The sequence below is a fragment of the Elephas maximus genome, chromosome 10 (genome assembly GCF_024166365.1).
Source record: "Elephas maximus indicus isolate mEleMax1 chromosome 10, mEleMax1 primary haplotype, whole genome shotgun sequence".
NCBI classification, from domain to species: Eukaryota; Metazoa; Chordata; class Mammalia; order Proboscidea; family Elephantidae; genus Elephas; species Elephas maximus.
The window spans coordinates 6255995-6279668 of NC_064828.1; the positions used below are offsets into that span (position 1 = coordinate 6255995).

The window sequence follows — 23674 nt, forward strand, 5'->3', positions numbered from 1 at the left end:
GAGCCCTTACTGTTCCTTCACCCTGTTTGCTGGTGCCCTTACTGTTCCTTCACCCTGTTTGCTGGTGCCCTTACTGTTCCTTCACCTTGTTTGCTGGAGCCCTTACTGTTCCTTCACCCTGTTTGCTGGCGCCCTTACTGTTCCTTCACCCTGTTTGCTGGCGCCCTTACTGTTTCTTCACCCTGTTTGCTGGCGTCCTTACTGTTCCTTCACCCTGTTCGCTGGTGCCCTTACTGTTCCTTCACCCTGTTTGCTGGTGCCCTTACTGTTCCTTCACCCTGTTTGCTGGTGCCCTTACTGTTCCTTCACCTTGCTTGCTGGCGCCCTTACTGTTCCTTCACCCTGTTTGCTGGCGCCCTTACTGTTCCTTCACCCTGTTTGCTGGCGTCCTTACTGTTCCTTCACCCTGTTTGCTGGCGTCCTTACTGTTCCTTCACCCTGTTTGCTGGCGCCCTTACTGTTCCTTCACCCTGTTTGCTGGCGCCCTTACTGTTCCTTCACCCTGTTTGCTGGCGCCCTTACTGTTCCTTCACCCTGTTTGCTGGCGCCCTTACTGTTCCTTCACCCTGTTTGCTGGTGTCCTTACTGTTCCTTCACCCTGTTTGCTGGAGCCCTTACTGTTCCTTCACCCTGCTTGCTGGCGCCCTTACGGTTCCTTCACCCTGTTTGCTGGTGTCCTTACTGTTCCTTCACCTTGCTTGCTCGTGCCCTTACTGTTCCTTCACCCTGTTTGCTGGTGCCCTTACTGTTCCTTCACCCTGTTTGCTGGTGCCCTTACTGTTCCTTCACCCTGTTTGCTGGTGCCCTTACTGTTCCTTCACCCTGTTTGCTGGTGCCCTTACTGTTCCTTCACCCTGTTGCTGGTGTCCTTACTGTTCCTTCACCTTGCTTGCTGGTGCCCTTACTGTTCCTTCACCTTGCTTGCTGGTGCCCTTACTGTTCCTTCACCCTGTTTGCTGGTGCCCTTACTGTTCCTTCACCCTGTTTGCTGGTGCCCTTACTGTTTCTTCACCCTGTTCGCTGGTGCCCTTACTGTTCCTTCACCCTGTTCGCTGGTGCCCTTACTGTTCCTTCACCCTGTTCGCTGGTGCCCTTACTGTTCCTTCACCCTGTTTGCTGGAGCCCTTACTGTTCCTTCACCCTGTTTGCTGGTGTCCTTACTGTTCCTTCACCTTGCTTGCTGGTGCCCTTACTGTTCCTTCACCCTGTTTGCTGGTGCCCTTACTGTTCCTTCACCCTGTTTGCTGGTGTCCTTACTGTTCCTTCACCTTGCTTGCTGGTGCCCTTACTGTTCCTTCACCTTGCTTGCTGGTGCCCTTACTGTTCCTTCACCCTGTTTGCTGGTGCCCTTACTGTTCCTTCACCTTGCTTGCTGGTGCCCTTACTGTTCCTTCACCCTGTTTGCTGGTGCCCTTACTGTTCCTTCACCCTGTTTGCTGGTGCCCTTACTGTTCCTTCACCTTGCTTGCTGGTGTCCTTACTGTTCCTTCACCTTGCTTGCTGGTGTCCTTACTCTTCCTTCACCTTGCTTGCTGGTGTCCTTACTCTTCTTCACCTTGCTTGCTGGCGTCCTTATTGTTCCTTCACCTTGTTTGCTGGCGTCCTTACTCTTCCTTCACCTTGCTTGCCGGTGTCGTTACTGTTCCTTCACCTTGTTTGCTGGCGTCCCTACTGTTCCTTCACCTTGCTTGCTGGCGTCCTTATTGTTCCTTCACCTTGTTTGCTGGCGTCGTTACTCTTCCTTCACCTTGCTTGCTGGTGTCGTTACTGTTCCTTCACCTTGTTTGCCGGCATCTTTATTCTTCCTTCACCTTGTTTGCCGGCGTCTTTACTCTTCCTTCACCTTGTTTGCCAGCGTCCTTACTCTTCCTTCACCTTGTTAGCCGGGGTCCTTACTCTTCCTTCACCTTGTTTGCTGGTGTCCTTACTGTCCCTTTAACTTGCATGCTGGTATCCTTACTGTTCCTTCACCTTGTTTGCTGGCTTGTGTACAATTTTGAGCAGGATTTGAGGTTTCCTCACTCCCTTAAAGTAGTGGAGTAATTCAGAAATCACAGGTGGAATTTTTCAGACATGGTAGAAATTTGAAATTTGGTGGACTTATTTTGGTGGAAATCAGAATTATATATGTTTCTATAACTAGATGTAAACCCTTTATAAAAACATCCTTGGCAAGTTTTTGGTGCCATATCGTAGGACACATCTGACCAAACCTGTGAATGACACCCACATCCTGTCAAACAAGTAACAGCTTTAGATTTGTTGAATGTTATTTTGTACAGTGATTTTTAGAGGACTATTAAGTAAAAATAAAACCAAAACTTTATCCTAGTAATAGATAAGAATTGATGTTTTTACATTTTAGTTCTTTTTTAGTTTCTGTCTTAGAATTCCAGTTTATATTTCTGATCTCTGTTTCATATCTGTAGAACAGATGTCTACAACCTCTTACCATTGTCACTGACGCCCAAAAAAAAAATACACGCTTGTGTATGATCCATGACCAAGAATTAGATGCCTTCAAAGGCGCAATTGCTTTTATCCTTCTGTAGCCTGTATTCAAATGAGGTCAGGGTTGAAATGAATAAGATAGCTTGTACTTCCCTTCATTTGGGCTGTACCTTCTCTTTTGGCTGTCTTTTTTTTTAGTCAGTGTCTTAGTCATCTAGTACTGCTATAACAGAAATACCACAAGTGGATGGCTTTAACAAAGAGAAGTTTATTCTGTCACAGTTGAGTAGGTTACGAGTCCAAATTCAGGGTGTCAGCTCCAGGGGAAGGTATTCTCTCTCTCTTGGCTCTGGAGGAAGGTCCTTGTCATCAGTCTTCCCTTGGTCTGGGAACATCTCAGCGCCGGAACCTCAGGTCCAAAGGACTTGCTCTGCTCCCGGTGTTGCTTTCTTAGTGGTATGAGGACCCCATGTCTCTCTGCTCGCTTCTCTCTCTTACATCTCAAAAGAGATTAGCTTAAGATACTAATCTTGTAGACCGAATCAGTATAACAGCCACTAATCCATTTCATTACATCGTAGTGATAGGATTTAGAAGACATAGAGAAATCACATCAGAAGATGAAATGGTAGACGATCATACAATATAAGGGCATCACGACCTAGCCAAGGCGACAGATATTTTTTGGGGGGACAGTTCAATCCATGACAGTCAGTTTTACCCTTTTACAGTTAGTTGCATCCACTAGGAGCAGAGAAAGAACCTGAGAATCAGTTAAATAATCTCTCCGATAGTACAGTCCTTGTGCTTTGTTAGGGCGTAAAGAAGTGAGATTAACAGACTCTGTCAATTGCTCGGAGTGACTATGGAAAAGAATAGCAGCGTGGCACACGATAATATTTTCTGTGTTTTGGTTTTTCCTGATCATGGTGGCCCATTTCAAACTTGGGAATACTTTTAAAAATGATGCTTTTAGCTTACTCCTTAAGCCACTACAACAACAACCTTCTGAAACGTAAGAATTTGAAAATGCAAAATAACGAAGGCATGCTCTTAGTAAAAGATTGTGTATTCTCTCTGAGTATTCTTTATTTTTAAATTATGATAATTGTACATTCTATCAGTATTTTTATTCTTTAGCTTATTTTCAAATTCTTAAGATTAATTGGTAGCAATCACAGGTAGAATTAATCTGTTTTTTCATTTGTAATGTATTTTTACTTCTGAACACAAAAGGGGAAGAGAATGTAAGAGACTTTTTTTTACTGTCATTACTGTGATTACAATTTGTGAAATACAAAGTAAGAAACAGAAAAAAAAAAAAAAACCCGGTAGAAAAATGAGCAGATGTCAAACAATCCAAAAGTAAAATTAACTAGTATTTCACAGAAGGAGAAACAGTGTCTAAAAACATCAGAAATGGTGCTCAACCTCATTATTAAGCAGGAAAATGCAAATCAAAACCTACGACAAGCCACCTTTGTATATCCAACAGATTGGCAAAAATTACCACGTAGAAGACACTAGCAAGTGTTTGGTGAACATGTGGGTCAGTGGAAGCACTTGTATGGGAAACCTCTGCTGGGGTGTGAATTTCTTTAACCGTCCATGGAAATGATGTGACATTACCAAGTACAGTTGAACCTGTGTGTATTGTTAAGTCCCAGCAGTATATACCTCAGAGAAACTGTCACATGTATACCATAGGTATTCATGTCTACGCACAGAAATGCTCACAGCAGTATTTGTTCTTCATGGTAAAGAAAAGAAAAGAGAAGTCTCCTCAGTGGTACAAATAATGAATACATTATGGTATGTTCATACAAGTGAGGTATTTATTGGTGGTTCAATGGTATAATTCTCACTTTCCATATGAGAGAGCTGGGTTTGATTACTGGCCATTATCCCTCATCACCCGTCTGTCAGTGGAGGCTTGCGTGTTGCTGTGATGCTAAACAGGTTTTCAGTGGAGCTTTCAGACTAAGATGGACTAGGAAGAAAGGCCTGGTGACCTGCTTCTGAAAATCAGCCTATAAAAACTCTGTGTATCACAATGATGCCATCTGCAACCAATTATGCGGATGGTACAGAATCAGGCAACAGTTTGTGCCATTGTGAGTGGGGCCACTTGATGGCAGTAACATTAATGAATTATAGTTACATGAATTAGAATCCCAAAACCAGTGTTGGTAGTGGGGAGGAGAAAGCATGTCATAGAATATGTACAGTATGATTTCACCTTTATAAAGTTAAAACTGCAAAATTACATGATATATATTTTAGGAATAAGGAAATCTGGTGACTGTATAAGGAAGAGTTGAGGGAATGTGAAACCCAGAATTGAGAGTGTAGAGGTGACCTCTGGGTAAGAGAGGGTAGGGTTGTGGAGGAGGGCTCAGAGTGGACGTCACAGGATTGACAACACTGTTTCTTAAATGGGTGACTGGTACGTGGGTATTTGCTTTACTATTTCAGTTATACAGATATTCTATTTTTGTAATGAAATACGTTGTAAGCCAACTTGTCAGAAACATATTACCTTTTAATGATCTTTTAAAAAAGTTTTCACTTCTTTCACCATTTACAAAGTTTAGACATTTTTATTTTCTTAAAACTTCTGCTTAATGATAGTTTAACAAGAGTATATAAATTTGGTCATCACACTTCCTTGCCTTGTAGATTTCCCATCAGATATTGCCAACAAGTCTCTCTCAGAGAGCACCGCCACAATGCTCTGGAAGTCAAAAGGCAGGAGGAGAAGAGCGTCCCACCCCACCGCTGAATCCTCTAGTGAGCAGGGGGCTAGTGAAGCTGACATTGACAGCGATAGTGGTTACTGCAGTCCCAAACACAGCAATAACCAGTCTGCAGCAGGGACTTTGAGAAACCCTGATTCTGGGACCATGAGTGTATGTAACACTGCCTTGATTTCTTTATCCATCACCTGTGTCGGTATTATCTTTATGTCTTCTGCTAAAGCTTAAGTATCTGTTTTCATTAACAATTCTTATAGTAGTAATAGCGTGGTTAAATAAAAGTTCATCTTGTGTATTTTTTACTGTTAATATGAAAAATAGTCATGTGTGGAGATTTATTTTTTTCTAATATTGTAATAAGTACCCCACTAAACTAAATTAGGAAACCCTGGTGGCGTAGTGGTTAAGTGCTACGGCTGCTAACCAAAGGGTCGGTAGTTTGAATCCTCCAGGCGCTCCTTAGAAACTCTGGGGCAGTTCTACTCTGTCCTATAGGGTCGCTGAGCCGGAATCAACTCGAAGGCACTGGGTTTGGTTTTTGGTTTAAACTAAATTAGGAAACATTTTGCAGAGCTTAAGCGTTGACTCTTATATGGAAAATAATTTTCTTTTTTGCTTCCTTTTTTTTAGCATGTGGAATCATCTATATGTTCAGGTACTTATTTTCTGCATGGTGTTTTTGCTTTACTTATTGCCTTTTTTTCCTTATCCATGTCAGGATTCTGTTTTGAGCATGAAACTTGCTGATATTGCCCCCCCCAAAAAAAAAAAAAAAATTTTTTTTTTTTCTCTAAAGACATTCTTGTTAATTTGAAATTACAGTTTGGCTCATCAAATTGAGAAAATGCCAGCTGGGATATTTTACAAGATGACATATATATAAAGAATTAGACTACCACTTAAAGTACTATATTTATGGTGACTGAAATTCAGTGCACGGAGTTAGGGGGCAATCTTTTAGGTTTTGGCATCTCTTGTAAGTAGATCATATTTTTAAATCTCTTTTGTTGCAGGACATGTAAATTGGTCCAATGTAACTTGCCAGGCAACTCAGAAAAAACCTTGGATGGAAAAACATCAGACATTTTCTAGAGGTGGAAGGCAAACTGAACAAAGAAATAATGCACAGGTAATTTGAAGTAGGTATGGGAAATTTGATGAGTATGAGCTGATATTGGGGAATTAGAATAAATTGTTAGCTATAATAATGGTATAGTGGTTATGAGCGATGATGTCCTTAGTTTTCGGAGATGCATTTTGAATTATTCAGCATTCAAGTATCACGATATCCGTAACTTATTTTGAAATGGCTTAGCGACGAAGGAAGGAAGGAAACAGCAAAATGTTGAATGTAGGTGGTAGGTATGTGGGTGTACATTCTACCATTTTTCCCTCTTTTCTGTATATTTAAATATTTCATAATTTTAAAAAGGATACCCTCCAGCCCTACTTCATCTGCCATGATTTATGCCTACCCGTATATAAATTTTAAAATCATTGTAATGCCTTAAATATTGATTCTTTGAACTTCAGTATTGCGACTTTGTTGGCGTGTCTTTTCTTGACTGTGAACGCCACAGACCACACTTCTGTGATGGTGGCTCTGACCCAGGTGGCTGCTGCTTTCGCTGATGTGTCCAGACTGGGCAGCTCCCTGGCCTTTGGGGAGCGTCTTAGTTACCTAAAAAAAATCACAGATGGGTGGTTTTAAAAGACAAGACTTTATTTTCTCACAGTTCTGGAGGCTACAGAGTCTAAAGTAGGGCCCTCCCTTGCATAGTTTCCTTCCTTTTTAGACATTTCTTGGATCTTTGGCTTGTAGACAGTCCTCACATGGTATCTCTCTTCCCTTGAGTGTGTCTTGTGTGTTTGTGTGTGTCACTCCATCTGTCAGTCCTTTTATAATCCACCCTACACTGTTATGACCTCATTAATGTAACAAAGCCCCCTATTTTCCAAACAGGTACCAAGCCAAAAACCAAACCCATTGCCTTCTAGTTGATTCTGACTCATAGCGATCCTATAGGACAGGGTAGAACTGCCCTATAGGGTTTCCAAGGAGCGGCTGGTAGATTTGAACTGCTGACCTTTTGGTTAGCAGCCAAGCTCTTAACCTCTGTGCCACCAAGGCGCCAAACAGGTACAGGGTTTAGGATTTCAACACACATTTCGGGGCACAGGATTCGGTACATAACAGAAAGCAGAGCCCTAGCTGCAGTGCAGGCAGAGAGAGGTGATGTGCAATAACTGTCTTCCTGCCTTGGTTGTCTGTAAGATCAAGGAGTTCATGTGGTCAGTATTTTTTGAAATTATTGATTTATTTTGGTTGGAAATATATATAGCAAAGCATATAAACAATGTCTACATGTACAATTCAGTGACACTGGTTACAGTCTCCAAGTTGTGTAGTCATTCTCACTGTCCTTTGCCGTATTATTGCTCCACTTCCAGTACAGACTCACTGCCCCCTTAGCTTGGGGTTGCTCTTGTCAATTTAATGGTCAGTATTTTCCGTTTTCATTTGTTATGATAGCCTTCCTTAATTCCTGAAATCTAGTTAAGAAATTAAAATTATTGTATGAGTACACCTGTAGATGAACTAAGAACAAGTTATTAATTGATGAAAAAAGGCCAAATACTTGCCTGTTTCTTTGCTTTCCCAAAATGAAGTACTTCAGATGTACCTTGATACTCATTAGGCTGTCAGGCAAACAAGTGGAATAATACTGTCTTCCCTGTGGTTATTGCAAAAATGAATCATCGTTGTTTGTGGCAGGCTTGTGAGGCAGTCTAGCTTTATTTGATTAAAAGCTAAAGAGCTGAAACAGGAATCATTATGTAGATGAGATAAACAAAAACCTACCAGATATTTACTTGAGTGCTGAAATTTCATGTTGAGATTGTAACTACTAGTCCTGCCAAGTTCACAGTCCTGGTACTGTTGCTTTTGTTATCAGTAGCCTACTGGGGAGGACATAGTAGTGGGATGGAAAGATATTTATCTTTTAGTCGAAACTGGTAAGGAATAGTACAAGAACAAAAAGGAGAATTATGCGAGTATATGTGGTTGCTAAGCTTTGTGTCTCTCTTCATTCCAGAGCCGGAGCCAGGTTTGAGTAATGTGTTGGTTTCCTTTTCTGTTACACATGCGTTTTCCTTAAATATATTTTTGTTTCATTTTAGACATACAGAATCTTTTTTTTTTTACTCTTAAGTCAAAATGTTTTCCCCTTTGGCAGTTTATAATTTATTTTAAGGCTTTAAAAATCTGTTAGAAATCAAATAAATATCCACCTGTATTTTCTGCTATCTCTTTTATAGTATAGTGTTTCAGGACTTTTTTTTTTTTTTTTGAGGTTTATTTTGCTGAATGGTATAAGGATGTAGATTTTCAAAGTAGTTGACTAATTGTCCTAACATTGTAATTCATTCTTTCCTCATTGGTTTGTGCTGCTGTTTTAATCGTTGGCTAATTTCTTATGTCCTAGATGCTATTCGTTTTATTCCATTTTTCTGATTTTTGCGCCTGTACCGTGCTGTTTTACAGTGATTGTTTTTAAAAAACATCTGAAACTGTTTTAACATTTCATAGAGCAGATCTTTTCTCTATCCTGTTGTAGCTTTAATTCTAAGCTGTGGAAAGAAGATCTTTTAAAGTGGTTTTATTTTGTGAATACTCTGAAATGAAAAAAGGTATACAATGAAAAAGCTCATTCGACTTCTGGCTCCCCTTGCCCTGACCTCTCCCCTGTACCTGTCCCACTTAGCTTCTTGCGTACTCTTACAGAGTTTCTTCATGTCAACATTAGTATATATGAATACGTGTCTTACGTTTTCATCCTCATTACATAAACCCATTGCCGTGGAGTTGATTCTGACTCATAGCGACCCTGTAGAACAGAGTAGACCTGCCCCAGCGGGTTTCCAAGGCTGTAAATCTTTATGGGAACAGACTGCCACATCTTTCTCCTGTGGAGCGGCTGGTGAGTTTGAACTGCTGACGTTTTAGTTAGCAGCCAGTGTCAAGTTAGAGTACCTCTTTCCACACAGCTTCAGAAATAGTATATTTTCACCCCCAGATACCCTTGTAACTCAGTACTGAAATCACTCCTGATGTTTACCTTTCAGCCAAAGATTAGAAAACAGTAATGCAGGTACTTCAACCATGTGTATGAGACTAAATGGGCTTACCAGCCCGAGGGCAAAGACTAGAAGGCAGGGACCGGAAAGCTGGATGAATTGTAAATGGGGAAGCCAAGATCTAGAAGGGGAGGGTGTTGACACATTGCGGGGTTGGCAACCGGTGTCACAAAACAATATGTATATCAGTTGCTTGATGAGAAACTAATTTGCTTTGTGAACTGTGACCTGAATCACAGTTTTTAAAAACAAGGAGTTTCCTGTTTTTGCGTTTGTGCCGATTAGGTAAAAATGGTTTCTTAATGTAGTGAGGCATCTTTCCATTTGTTTAAATGTCATTTATATATCTTTTTTTGTGAGCTTACCCAGTCACATGTTTTGCCAGTTTTCTGAATGTTGATCTATTTCTTTTGTCTTTTGTACATTTTTGTCAGTGTGATCAAACTCTTATCAAATTCTTAAAATTTCTAGGAGCCTTATGTGAGTTGAAAATATTTTGTCAGAATTTAATTTTTATTTTGACATAGCTTGTTGTTAATTATTGCTGTGCAGTTTATTTTTTAAAATAACATTAAGAAGTTTATAAGTCAGCTTTGTCAGTTGTGTGTGTGTGTTTTGGTGCTTTGGATTCTTAAATCATGGTTAGAAAAGACTTGCCTCTTCTCTAGGGTGATAAAGGGGTTTGTCTGTGTTTTCTGGTCTCTTATTGGTCTCTCTCTCTTTTTTTTTTTTTTAATTTAAATCTTTAATACATTTCGAGTGTTTCCTGCTCTGTGGTACAGATATGGGTCCTACTTTGTATTTTCCAGGTGGCTACCCAAATCTCCCAGCACCATTTATTGGAAAGTCTGCCTCACTGGAGATAGCTACCTTTATCATGTTAAATTCCCATATATATTGGAATCTCTTTCTAGACTTTCTATTTTATTCCTATGTCATTAAATTAACCTGTCAGCTTAGGGAGAATTGACTTTATGATTTTGATTCTTCCTGTTCAAAAACAGTATGCCTTTGTGTTTTTGAGTTATGTTTCTATTTTTTGAGTTGTTTTCGGTCCTTCAGAAGCGTTGAGAAGTTTCCTAAAATACGTTTGCACATATTCTTGATATGTCAATGCCTGGTATTTTTGTTTTTGTTGTATATGGGATATTACATGATTTAGAGGAACTTAAATCCTTTAAAATTAATTTTGTGTTAATCATTTGAAAATCTTTATATTTGAAACTGTAGCTTCTCTTTTGTTCTGTATGCCCACTTTCTGTCAATAGCATTCTGAGGAGAACTAACAAAAAGTATTTAGTCGTCACGAGGTTGTTGGTTCATTCCAGGAGGTAATTGGAATACTTGTGTATTTGCTCCCGAGGAACTTTGTCGGGGCCTTTAGTGTTTGTAACAATGTTAATGCATGTATAGTAACTCCATTTTTCTTATGAATTCTGTTTTTTTCTTAAATAGCAAACATCATCAGACTTAAAATAGTTTAAAATGTTATGTATGTTATCACAGTTTCATATTTCCCTTATTGTAATTACATTATTTGTGAGAAGTTTTGACCTTTTAAAATAAGTTAAACACTTTATGAAAATTCATTGAATTGTATACTTTTGTGTACTTTAAGTATGTTAAAATTTGATAAAACATTTACTTAAAAATAAGATTTTTTTTTTTCTTCTCTGGGGTTTACTTAGGTTGGATTCAGATGTCGAGGGCATAGTACTTCCTCAGAAAGAAGACAAAATTTGCAAAAGAGACAAGATAATAAACAGCTAAACCCCATTCAGTCCCAAAGAGGCGACCCAAATTCTGAATCTTTATATTTTGAGGTATTTCTTCAAGCTGTGTTTTTGAAATTTTATAGCAAATGTTCCTATTAAGAAATTTATGTCCCATTGTAAACATTATAAATACTTTTATGACTTTTACACATGACTCCATTATAGATTATAAATTACTCAGAAGTATTGACTCATTTTTATTTGTCTTGGTTATATATATTTAGTCAAACATTAACTCAGTAATGTTTATATAGATTTTTGCCAAGTGTGTTCGTCATTTTGAGGTAACTTGTAGAGGTAGAACTTGATTTCCTGTGGACTTCACATAGTATAGAACTTTTTCTCTTAATGTTCATTGTTGTTTTTGTTGTCTAGTCCATTTGTCCAGTTTTTGAGGCTTGAACATTTCAGTCTAATCAATTAGTACTGCTGACCAGGAGGGCCCCAGAGAAGGAGAAGACTTGACTCTTTCCAGTAGGCAGTCAGCTTGTATCCTGATTACAGTATTTCTGTTGTTAGTCATCTAACCAGCTCTTGTTGGAAGCCTGTGCTATGTATAAATGAAGATGCTTTGAAAGATGAGGTACATTAAGGTGAATAGACCCATAGTCCTGGGGAGATTGCTGTGTAGTGGAGGAATATAGACATGTACATAGCTAATACTTGATGGGCTGTGGTTGGAATTGAAAGGAGAGAAAAGTCGCTTTGGGTTTGGGGTGAGGCAGTGCTAACATTTGGGGCGGATTAGAATTTGGCTGTGTCAGGATAACATTTGAACACCTCATTTTGGTTGAATCATAGGTCTATAAAATGAGTGCATAGATCGTGATTAAACTGGAAAAGCCTACGTGGGCCAGAGGTTGGAGATGAAGAATATGTTAGATAAGCTTAGCAGTTGGACCGATGGACTTGAGAGTGCGTCTCACTTACTCTGTCAAGAATAGCTTCAGTAGATCCAGACATGTTAATTTTACTGTTTGCACTCAACTGTATGATTGGTTCTATACTTACATTTAGTTGAAGGTACTAAGTATAACTTTCACTGTAAAGGAGGACATGGGTTAAGAAGTAAATTTCGTAAGAAGAGATGTTTTTATTTAAACTTTTAACCCTGCTGACAGCTGTGTATAGTACTGTGGCACAGGGACCGTGTTAATAAAATCCATATTAAGGCATGTGTTGAAAATCCTTTCTAAGTTATCTGACATGTAGTCAAATTTGAAATTCTTTTCAATCATCTCAGGGCAGAATTATTAATAAAAATGGAGTAGTAGGTGCAGAAATCCAAAGGATTGGCACGTGTGGTTATGCCCTCAGCCTTGAATAATTATATTGGCTATGTTTTAGCATATAAGAAATGACATTTCCTTTTTTAAAACTGACTTTAAAAAATAGTCCATTGTGACTTAATGGTCTGACTGAGACGAGAAGGACCCTGGTGGTCATGGCCCCCAGACCCTCCATTGGCCCAGGACAGGAACCATTCCTGAAGCCAACTCTTCAGACATGGATTGGACTGGACAATGGGTTGGAGAGGGATGCTGGTGAGGAGTGAGCTTCTTGGATCTGGTGGACACTTGAGACTATGTTGGCATCTCATGCCTGGAGGGGAGATGAGAAGGCAGAGGGGGTTAGAAGCTGGCGAAATGGACACGAAAAGAGAGTGGAGGGAGAGAGCGGGCTGTCTCATCAGGGGGAGGGTAATTGGGAGTATGTAGCAAGGTGTATATAAGTTTTTGTGTGAGAGTGACTTGATTTGTAAACTTTCACTTAAAGCACAATAAAAATTATGAAAAAAAAGTCCATTGTTAAAAAAAAAATTGTTTCAATTTTTAATTACTCTAAAGTATTATAAAAAGTAGTTTTCTTAAAAGTTTATTGTATTCAACTCTGTTTTCACTTAAAATGTAAAACCCAATTTCAGGATGAAGATGGGTTTCGAGAACTGAGTGAGAATGGAAATTCTAAAGACGAGAATATTCAGCAGAAACTTTCTTCAAAAGTAGTAAGTGACTTAAAATAAAAGCAAAATGGAACATCTTTTGAACTATGACTATGTTGCAAAGAAACATTAAAGGTAGGTGGGTACTAAACACACGTGGGACAGCATGGCATAGCAGAAACTGTTTAGTACTTACCTCTAATATTTCTTTTTAACATAGCCAAGAACAAAGAAATTTTCCTGTGAATTCCACAGTTCCAGTAGTGTACCTAAGAAAATACCAATAATTAGGTGACATCATCCAGCACATAGTCCACACTGAGATTCCCCCAGTCGTTTTAAGATTTTCCTTTGGAGCTTTTTTGGTTTTTTCAATCTAGGATCCAGGCAGGTACTACACATTATGTTAAGCTGTTGTTTCTCTTTATTATTTCCCAGCCTAGAATGGTCCACTGTCTCACTTTGTTCTTTATGACACTGAATCCTTTGTAGAGTCTAGGCCAGTTATCCTGTACTTGGAACATCCCACGTTTTGGACTGTCTTTCTTTATGATTGTTGTTGGTTGCTGTCAAGTTGATTCCGACTCTTGGTGACTCCACATGTGCAAACTAGAATTGTTCAATAGGGTCTTCAAGGCTGTGACCTTTTGGAAGCAGACTACCAGGCCTGTCTTCTGAGGCGTTTGAACTGCCAACCTTTCAGCTAGCAGTCGAGTGCTTGACCATTTACACCACCCAGTTTCCAACAAAAATACCACATTGGCGAATAATATCAGGCCATCTGCTGTTGGCGATGCCAAGTTTGATCGTTGGTCAGGAAGTATATATTTACTTTAGTTTTTGAGTTATGCCAACAGATTCATGTAGATACACAGTATATATTAAAGCCCATCTCTTCTCTATCATGTATTTTTAATGTCTTGGTATTTTTTTGAGACTTACGGGATCACTAACAGATGTCTTTATTTGGTTGTCATAGTTGGATGATTTACCTGAAAACTCACCAATCAGTATAGTTCAGACTCCAATTCCTATTACAACCTCTGTTCCCAAACGTGCAAAGAGTCAGAAAAAGAAAGCTTTAGCAGCAGCCCTTGCTACAGCTCAAGAATATTCAGAAATAAGTATGGAGCAAAAAAAATTACAGGTATGTATGCTTTTGCCATAATGAATGTGATAGGATATTTGCTAAGCGTGAGGGGATGGACAAGGAGTGACAGGTGTCATCTTAAATTGCCACACCTTCATACTAGAGTGAAAATAAATGTTTTCATGTTCCCATTGCAGGAAGCTTTATCAAAGGCAGCTGGAAAAAAGAATAAAACACCTGTGCAGCTAGATTTGGGGGACATGTTGGCTGCCCTGGAGAAACAACAGCAAGCGATGAAAGCACGGCAGATCACCAACACCAGACCTCTGTCGTACACAGGTGATAGCGTTAGTCGAAGCAGGTTGCTCTTTTTGCTTCGTTAGTATGCTTCGGTTTTGTATTGTTACTATAAAATTATTCCAGTTGTACACACACACATACTTAAGTCAACTTAGGCACAAGCCTTGCAATTGTGCATGTCCCTTCTCTCTCCTTGGACCCCATGTTAAGCCTTGCAGCACATTGTGTCTGTTTTACCTTAAAAACATTCAGAATCTAACTACTCATGGGCTCCTCTCCTGCCACTCGACTAGTCCCCGTCACTTTCCTCCACTGTAGTAGCCTCCTGTCTACTACCTGTCTTCCCCTCTCAGCACCCCAAGTCTATTTTAAAAGGAGTAATCTTTTTAAAATCCAAGCTGTTTCGTGCAGTCCACTGCTCAGAACTCTCCAGTGGCCCTTCCTCTCACATGGAGTAAAGCCGAAGTCCTGACTAAGGGGCCTGCCTTACCTGACCCTGTCACCTTCCCGCCCTCATCACCGTCCCATCTCACACGCAGCTCTAGCCGTGTTAGCTCTTTGCTGTCCCTCAGACACACCCAGCATGCTGACTCAGTGCCTTTGTGCTTGCTGTTCTTTTCCTGGAATGCCCTTTCCTCAGATACAGTAGAGTTTGTTCCCTCATGTCCTTCTCGCCTCTGCTTTAAATGTCAGTTGGTATGCATTTTGAAGCAGTAACCTGGTTTTTTTTTTTTTCCCCTTCATCAAAGGTTGACATAAAAATTACAAATAACTTGGCTCTCTAAACTATTAAATTATCCATTTTAAAACCAAATGGGAAACAGGAGTTTTGATCAAATCGTATGTCTGTGTGTAAGAGAAAATGATCTGGCTTTTTGCTGTAACAGTAATTTCTATTTTAACAGACTGCATGAAATTCAGAGCTCAGCAGCTCTGATGAGGTCCTTCATTTTTTTTCATAGCTTGTTTAAAGGATGAGACCTGTGATGAGGAGGCACCAGTGAAAAGCACTGATGTCAAGAGGAAGAAGTGAATTTTCTGTTTCTTCTCTTCCTGTGTAAAGGGACGATTGCTTACTGACAGAAAAGCAATAGTGTACACCACTAATCCTGTGTGTACGGTGCTCACACCTGTAGCCAGTTACCCGTCCAGATTAAACCTTGGGTAACTTAACTTATAAGCCTTGAGTAGTTAAACTTTTGAGTGACTTGTAAAAATGTTGAATGCATACTAAACTTGAGAATTGTGTGTTGTTGAGATGGAGAGAGTCGTAGTAACACCTCACAAAGAGGAAAGTAGTACAAAGAATGGAACTGAGAGCTGACAATGTTGTGGAGGCAGTGCGGCCCTAGGGGCTCTAGAGTCAACCTGCCTGAATTTGAATCCTGTTTTTCTCCATATTTCTTTGGCAAGTTACTTAACTTTCCCACCCTTCTATTTTCTTGAGGATTAAATAAGGTGATACATGCAAGGTTCTTAGACGAGTGTCAGATACAAACACTCGATAAATGTTAACTAATTTTGTTATGGAGAAGAAATTATTAACCTGTGGTACTTCAAATGGCTTATTATTACAACTTGGATTTAGCAAATGTTAATATATATAATTGTAAACAGGTAAAGCATGGTGTCAGGAACTGTGGAGATTACACATATGATTAAGATATACTGTGGTCGGAAAGTTTATAGCCTAGTGGGGCAGAAAGACAGACGCAGATAACTAATTAAAAAATAGTGCCTTAGGAAAGATATAGACAAAGTTATTTGAGCTTGCGCAAGAGAGAGTGATTTATGTCAATACGGAAGTATGGAGAGGTTGTTATGAAGACTTCATGAAGGTGGCATTTGAACTGCGGTTTGGAAGGGGAGTAGGATTCTTGACAGATACAAATGAGATTAACCTCCAGTTTAAACCAGGGCTGCAAACTGGTTTGAACCAGCTTATGAAGCACAAAATGAGCGGACCTGAATTTTTACAATTTGGGTGATTTGGCATGGTAACCATATTGGGAAAATTATGGATTGAAGCCCTGGAATGGAAGACTTGGAAGAGGCATAGTGAGCCCCTTCAGGAGGCTGATGCATGAAATTGGATTATTGGCAGGACTGGAGAGTGACACACATTGAAAATGGCATAGTCGGCCGCCATCTTTGAGCGGAGTGCTACCATCTTTGAATGAGGCACTGCTGTTTCTGGCTCTGCTAAAAATCCAGTGGGCAAGAGATTAGGTTGCTGTGTAACACGTATGCTACCCTTGTGTTCTAAGAGGGAGATAAGGTTTCTAGCAGGGCTTCAACTTGTAATTTTTCCCATTCCAGTTACTGTTCCGGTTCATCCAAATTTTAAAACTTCAGATCTGTTCTGGTGATGCTTCCTTGGCCATGGTTGAACCGGAAAGAACCAGTTTGAAGCCCAGGTTTAAACCAATGTTTAAATTGGAGAGCGTTGATTACGGAGAAAATTATTGGGAAATCTAAGCAAAGAATGAGACTGGTAGGGATGAAAGGATTGGAAAGAACTGGTAAGGTTTTGTTACTAATGGAATGTGAAATAGGTCAAAGATGACTCCAAAACCGGTGGCTTGAAGGACTGGTGGTTATGAGCGCTCTGTTGATAATAAACAAGATACAGATCATGGAAGAAGAGTTTTGTGGGGAATAGTGGGCTCTGGGCCTGTTGTATTTGAAATGCTAGTGAAGGAGATCGTTGTGGTGGTTGTTGTAGCAGTTTAGGTTAGAAGTCAGGGATTTTCAAAGAGTTGGTTGTTGAAGCTGTGGGAATGTATAAGGTTGCCAGAGAAAGAAAAACCAGGAAGAACATGTTCAGTAATAAAGCCTTGGGGAGCACTCATAGTTAGAGGACAGAAGGAAGAAGAACCAGAAAAATAGATTTGAGGAAGAAAAATAGGAGAGTGTAATGTTACTGAAGGCAAGGGTAGAATTTTGAGGAATAGAATGTAGGCTTTGGTACAAAGCTAGAATAGGAAGAAGACTCAGAAAGTTATATTTGGGAATTGTAAGGTTACGTGTGATCCTTGGCAATAGCAGGTTCAGGAGGGTGGGTAGGATAGCAGCCAGATTGTAACGATTTGGAAAGTGATGATGAAAAAGTTGGGAAGAAAAGGAGAGTGGTGGTATCTTAGCATGAAGAGAAGCCAGTCAAGGGAAGGATTTTGCTGGTTTGCCTTTTTTCTTTTAGATAGAGGAGACCTTAGCTTGTGGGGAGTCAAGGAAAATAGTCAGGGATTAAGGAGTGTAAAAATGCTGTGGTGGGGGCATCTGACCTCCTCAAGGGGGAGGGGAAATCAAGATAACAGCCCAAGGCCGAGGTCAAACATACCTCCTCTCTCCAGCCTTTTTACCAGTTCTGATATCAACCAGTCTTCTCACAGTACTCTCTACTTTTCTGCTGAGTTTGATAATTAGTTTTTGTGGCCACACAGAACTCACAGACCATTCTTATAGTTATGGGGTTTATTAGGGAAGTAACGGTACAACTCAGGATCAGAAATGACTCAGGATATAGTTCTTCAATGAGGACAGCCTGTTCTCAGCTCTACCCTCAGAGAAGCCTCTCTCTGGCCTCTTGGCCTCACCTCTGCCTTGCTTGGGCAAGTGGTACAAGGTTGGCAAGCCCTACCACAGCTGTCTCGCGCTGATCTTCTGGTTCCTGACATCTGGAGCCACTGTTGCTCTTGGTACTGCTGTGCCGTCATCTCTCACCCTCTCTCGGTGTCTCCTTGTAAGCCTAGCAGTATGGCAAAATAAACCAGTCCCCTTCTTAGGGTTCCATACACCTTCTTTTCATGGTTCCATTCCCAGAAGGGTGCCATGTGCTTATTTGCATTTTTAGCAAGCTGCCCAGTCCCCTTGGTGGGCCACAAACACCTTACTTGCATAGTCCCACCCAGTCATTTGCTGGGAGTTACAAGACCATGGTGAGGAAGGCCATATAAAAACGATCCATCACACCGCAAAGAGGAACTTGAAATATGTGACGAGGAAGGTATAAAGCAAGATGGCAGAAAAACAGATGGGATTAAGAACAGAGGTGGTTGGTGAGCCTTGGACAGGAATAAGGATGGCTCTACCTGCTCTCAGGTGATTTATAAGTTTATATTGTGTGGCGTCTCAGGAAAGTGGAAGGGAAGCTTCTCTGCTTGCTTGAGAGAATTGAGATCAAAGGCTGAGGAATATTAAAGGATTAGAGGTAGCCACTGGGTAATGAAAGTGTCTGCCAGGCACAGGGAGCCCTGGTGGTGCAGTGGTTAAGAGCTTGGCTGAATACTGAAAGGTTAGCAGTTAGAATCCACCAGCCGCTCTTTGGAAACCCCACGGGGCAGTTCTGCTCTGTCCTGTAGGGTCCCTGTGAGTCGGAATTGACTTGACAGCAGTGGGTTTACCAGGCATAAAATAATTACCGAATAGTACCGAGAGGAAAATAAAAGTTCTTCTTCACTGGTAGACTGAAACCAGGAAAGGACTGCTGGACTCCATTCGTGAGGGTAAATAGACTGGGTGGGACTAAGGAGAGGCGCAGAGTTTTGAAATTTCAAAGGTAGAACGGCTCTGACTAAAGACCAATTGCAAGGAATTGTCATGCTTGAGAGTTGCTGCAGTATAGCAGAACTAATCGTTTTTGCCACTTTGGACTGTTAGATTGAGTGATCTCATTGGGCTAAGAAGACTGGTAAGAGTTGTATCTGAGGGGCGCTGCTGGCCCACTATTATGATGAGGGCAAGAGGATATTCTTGTTTTTGTAGATTTGTCATTGGAAATTTTGAAAGCATGTGGAATTGGCTGTAATAGTAAAACTAATGTTCTTGTTTTTTTTTTAGTGTCCACTGCAGCTTCTTTTCACACTAAAGACTCTACCAGCAGAAAACCTTTAACCAAAAGTCAGACCTGTTTGACATCCTTAAATTCTTTAGATGTGACTTCCTCCAAAGCCAAAAAAGGAAAAGAGAAGGAAATTGCAAAACTAAAACGACCTACAGCACTTAAAAAGGTAAATTAAAATCCAGGAGTATTTATTTTACAGAATAAATAAAGGTTTAAATCTGTTTTGCAAAGGTAGTTATGCTATCTTAGCCAACAGATTGTTGTGAAGTCTTCATAGATGTACGTGCATCTGTATCATATATTCAAGATTGAGGATATGAGTAGCGGTCTTCCTGTATGGAACAAGGTTCTGGAGAATGAATTCTTTCTGTAAGGTTAAAAACAAACAAACAAACAAACAAAACCTTAAACATTTAACATCCAAAGACACTGGTGTCTTAGAATCAGAAGCCCTGGATTCTAGTACTGACTTGAGTGCCCATCAGGTAGCTTTAGACAAGCCTGTCTTTCTCTCATCTTCATCAGCTTTATGTCAGGGATAATATCTGCTTTGCTTCTCTTCAGTATTGTTATTAGGAGAATCAGAATGAGGTAATCCATATTCAAATTATTGAAAACTGCAAAATGGAAATCAGTATGTAACCCCTGTGACCTGGTTTCCAAACTTTTTATTTTATCCGTATTTTGGGGGAAATACTCTAGTTTGTCACCCAGGATTTAAAGAATGAAGCAGATGTGGTTTGAGAGCTGTAGTATTCTATAGTATAATGGCCCCCCTTTATTTTGGATCCCCAGTGCAAAAGAACCCAGTGCCGTCGAGTCGATTCCGACTCACAGCGACCCTACAGGACAGAGTAGAGCTGCCCCATGGGGTTTCCAAGGAGGGCCTGGTGGATTCCAACTGCCGACCCTTTGGTTAGCAGCCGTAGCACTTAGCCACTACGCCACCAGGGTTTCCTTATTTTGGATACGGTACGTCACTTGCAGTGCCCCAAATTACATTCACCTTTTTGCTAGTCAGTTTCTACTTTCTTTTTTTTTCAAACACGTAGTCAACTAAAATCCTCGTTACCATTTTTAAGTGAACGGCCATGCCTTTGTAATAAAGTATGTTGTGATCGTTCAGTGCATTCTTAGAGTGATCGGTGATTAAAGACTGGTAATTTTTTTTTAATGACTTTTAGGTCATCTTGAAAGAAAGAGAGGAAAAGAAGGGGCGTTTAGCTGTGGACCACAGTCTTGTGGGATCTGAGGAGCCGATAGAAACGCACCTAGATTTTATCGATGATTTGCCACAGGAGAGTGTTTCCCAGGAAGGTAAGAACCTTCTTTTTTCCTCTATTCTCGTGGAATGGCTAGAGTGTTTTAATTGAGCCTTTAATTAATAGTTACGCACCTAATTGGAGGATGTACTCCACATTTTATTGAAATTTTCTTTATTTTTTGAGATTGGTTTCTTTTGATGATGCTTCTTGTAGGGAGATAGCTTAATAGGGGAGAGGCGGGTGTTACATAGTAGGTCTATGACATTTTTGAGGCTTCAATCCAGAATTTGTTACAAACTCTCAAATTTATGACTATCACTGACATGGCTTGGCTTGTGTCCCCCCAAAATATCTGTCAGCTTGGCTAGGTGATGATTCCCAGTATTGTATGATTGTCTACCATTTTGTCATCTGATGTGATTTCCCTATGTGTTGTAAATCCTGTCACTATGATGTAATGAGATGGATTCGTGGCATTAATGAGATCTACAAGATTAGATCCTGTCTTCAGCCAATCTCTTTTGAGATATAAAAGAGAAGTGAGCAGAGAGACATTGGAACCTCATACCACCAAGAAAGCAGTACCAGGAGCAGAGTGCATCTCTTGGACCCAGGGTTCCTGTGCAGAGAAGCTCCTGGTCCAGGGGAAGATTGATGACAAGGACCTTCTTCCAGAGCCAACAGAGAAAGAAAGCCTTCCCCTGGAGCTGACACCCTGGATTCAGACTTCTAGCCTGCTGGACTATGAGAGAATAAACTCCTTGTTAAAGCCATCCACTTGTGTTTCTGTTACGGCAGCACTGGATGACCAAGACACAGTTTGGTACTGAGAGTGGGGTGCTGCTCTAACAGATACCTAAAATGTGGACGTGGTTTTGAACCTATGAACGGATAGAGGACCGGCAGCCACAGAACCAGGAGACCAGTGCCAGACAGTGCTGGAGCCAACCCATGGAGAGAGACAGCTGAGTGCCTTTGCAAAGGAGGCTTCCTGGTGGAGTGGGATGCCTCTGGGCACTTATCGGTAGAGCTAGGCTTGCCAACACATGGAGCAAGAGAGCTGAGTGCCTTCCAGCTGAAGTTTACTGGCAGAGTGGGGTGCCTCCAGGCACTTAACGGTGGAGCTTTGGAACACTTGCCCCAGCAGGGCAGGTGTGGGCATGAGACCCAAGGGCCGAGAGGCCAGGGAAACAGAAAGCAGAAACTGAAGAGTCAAGGAACACCGGAAGCCGAGCTGCCTCAGTTTCAAAAGGCACAGCCAGGACCTCCGGGCTTTCAAAGGGTGGAGGCATGGCCTCTGGTGTTCCTAAGGGTGGAGGTGCCACTCAGATGGAGGTGCCACTCAGAGGAGAATGGTGTGCCTAAAGCCAAGGGAGCAGAGTGGCCATCCCAGTGGGCCTGGAAGGTGGAGCTGAAGGCCAGGGCTGAGGGGCCTTCACTCAGAATCTGGAGAGTGTGGCCAATACCTAGAGTTTGGAGGGCAGGGCCATTGTGTAAATTCAGAGACGAGAGAATTATTTTGAAGCCTTGAGGGCTAATGTAATGTGTTCTGCTGACTTGCTTGGTGCCCATCGCTCCTCCTTTCCCTCAGGTTTCTCCCATTTGTAATGGAAATGTCTGCCTTGTTGCTGTTGTACCATTGTACTTTTGGAAGCAGATAACTTGTATTCTGGATTTCAAACATGAAGAGGCATTTTTTAGGTTTTAGACTTGGAGTTCATTTAAGAGTTTTGCCGTGATATGGGGTGAATATGTTTTACATGTGTCAAGGACATGAATTTGGGGGGCCAAAGGGTGGAATGTCACGGATTGAATAGTGTCCCCCCAAAATACCTATCAACTTGGCTAGGTGATGATTCCCAGTATTGTATGATTGTCATTTTGTCATCTGATGTGACTTCCCTGTGTTGTAAATCCTGTTACTATGATGTAATGAGATGGATTAGTGGCAGTTATATTGATGAGGTCTACTAGATTAGACAGTGTCTTTTGAGATAAAAGGAGAGAAGCTAGCAGAGAGACATGGGAACCTTATACCACCATGAAAGCAGCACTGAGAGCAAAGCGCGTCCTCTGGACCCAGGGTTCCTGTGCAGAGAAGCTCCTAGTCCAGGGGAAGATTGATGACAAGGACCGTCCCCCATAGCCAACAGAGAAAGCCTTGCCGTGAAGCTGACACTCTAGATTCGGACTACTAGCCTGCTGGACTGTGGGAGAATAAACTTCTCTTTGCTAAAGCCATGCACTCGTGTTTCCATTACAGCAGCACTGGGTGACCAAGGCAACCATCAGTGCATGAGAGTTCCTCTGTAACTATCAAAATTTTTTTTTCAGTTTTGTCTTCTTTCGTATTTACAGCATTATTGATTATCCCTTCTTTTCAGGGCCATTTTTTCATTAATTCATTTTTATTGATGTTCTCTGTTCCTTTTATGGGATTAATGCATGTTCCACAGTGAGTGGAGAACCGCAAAGCCAGTTGCAGTGCAAAGTCCAGTTGGTCATTCAGATTCAGGCCCATACAGTAGCTAGACGTACGGTTCTAGTTGGGACTTCAGCAAAATTGCAGATTTCTTCCAAAATTTATACTACTGTAAAAGAGAAAAATTCTAAGAGAGACTTGGCTAGGTGCCTTTTCCTGCTGGTATATATTTGTTCTTGACTTTTTGTAACACATTTAAATCTGATATACACATAGATTGAGCAACAGTGTTCCACTGGTTGTAGGAAAATGAGTTTACTTCTAAGCATTATTTAACAAGGACATATTTGATTAGGATTACCCTCCTTTATTCTCAATTCAATGTGATTTCCTAAATATTTAGATGTCTCCATCCTTAATTCAGGAAATTTTTGTCGAACACCTACCATCTGTACTTTAGGAACTGGGGGCAGGGGTGACGGGGAAGGTAATAAAGGATTTATAGTCAACCGATCCTGTTTTTAAAGCACTTACAGTCTGATGCAGAGATAAGGAGATAGATGTGTGACTTGGTTGTTAGCTGCCTGAATATACGAATATTTATTTATTGAGTTTAGCCGGAAAGAGGTTCAGACCTTCATACCTTTGTTCTTTAATTCAGACGCTCTAGGACTACATGTTTTAATTTGA

General features: G+C 40.8%; 1 protein-coding gene across 4 annotated transcripts in view; it reads left to right on the forward strand.

Annotated features, from left to right (window-relative positions):
- The window catches only part of SECISBP2L (SECIS binding protein 2 like), a 63557-nt gene that overhangs the window by 13752 nt on the left and 26131 nt on the right, over window positions 1-23674 (forward strand). For 3 of the 4 annotated variants that reach the window (XM_049899609.1, XM_049899611.1, XM_049899612.1), the window contains exons 5-13: window positions 5131-5360; window positions 5838-5862; window positions 6221-6336; window positions 11036-11170; window positions 13047-13127; window positions 14044-14211; window positions 14352-14493; window positions 19294-19463; window positions 20482-20614. In XM_049899609.1, coding sequence (XP_049755566.1) covers window positions 5131-5360; window positions 5838-5862; window positions 6221-6336; window positions 11036-11170; window positions 13047-13127; window positions 14044-14211; window positions 14352-14493; window positions 19294-19463; window positions 20482-20614 — 1200 coding nt within the window. The remainder of the gene's footprint in view (window positions 1-5130; window positions 5361-5837; window positions 5863-6220; window positions 6337-11035; window positions 11171-13046; window positions 13128-14043; window positions 14212-14351; window positions 14494-19293; window positions 19464-20481; window positions 20615-23674) is intronic. The other variant, XM_049899613.1, reaches the window with a different exon arrangement.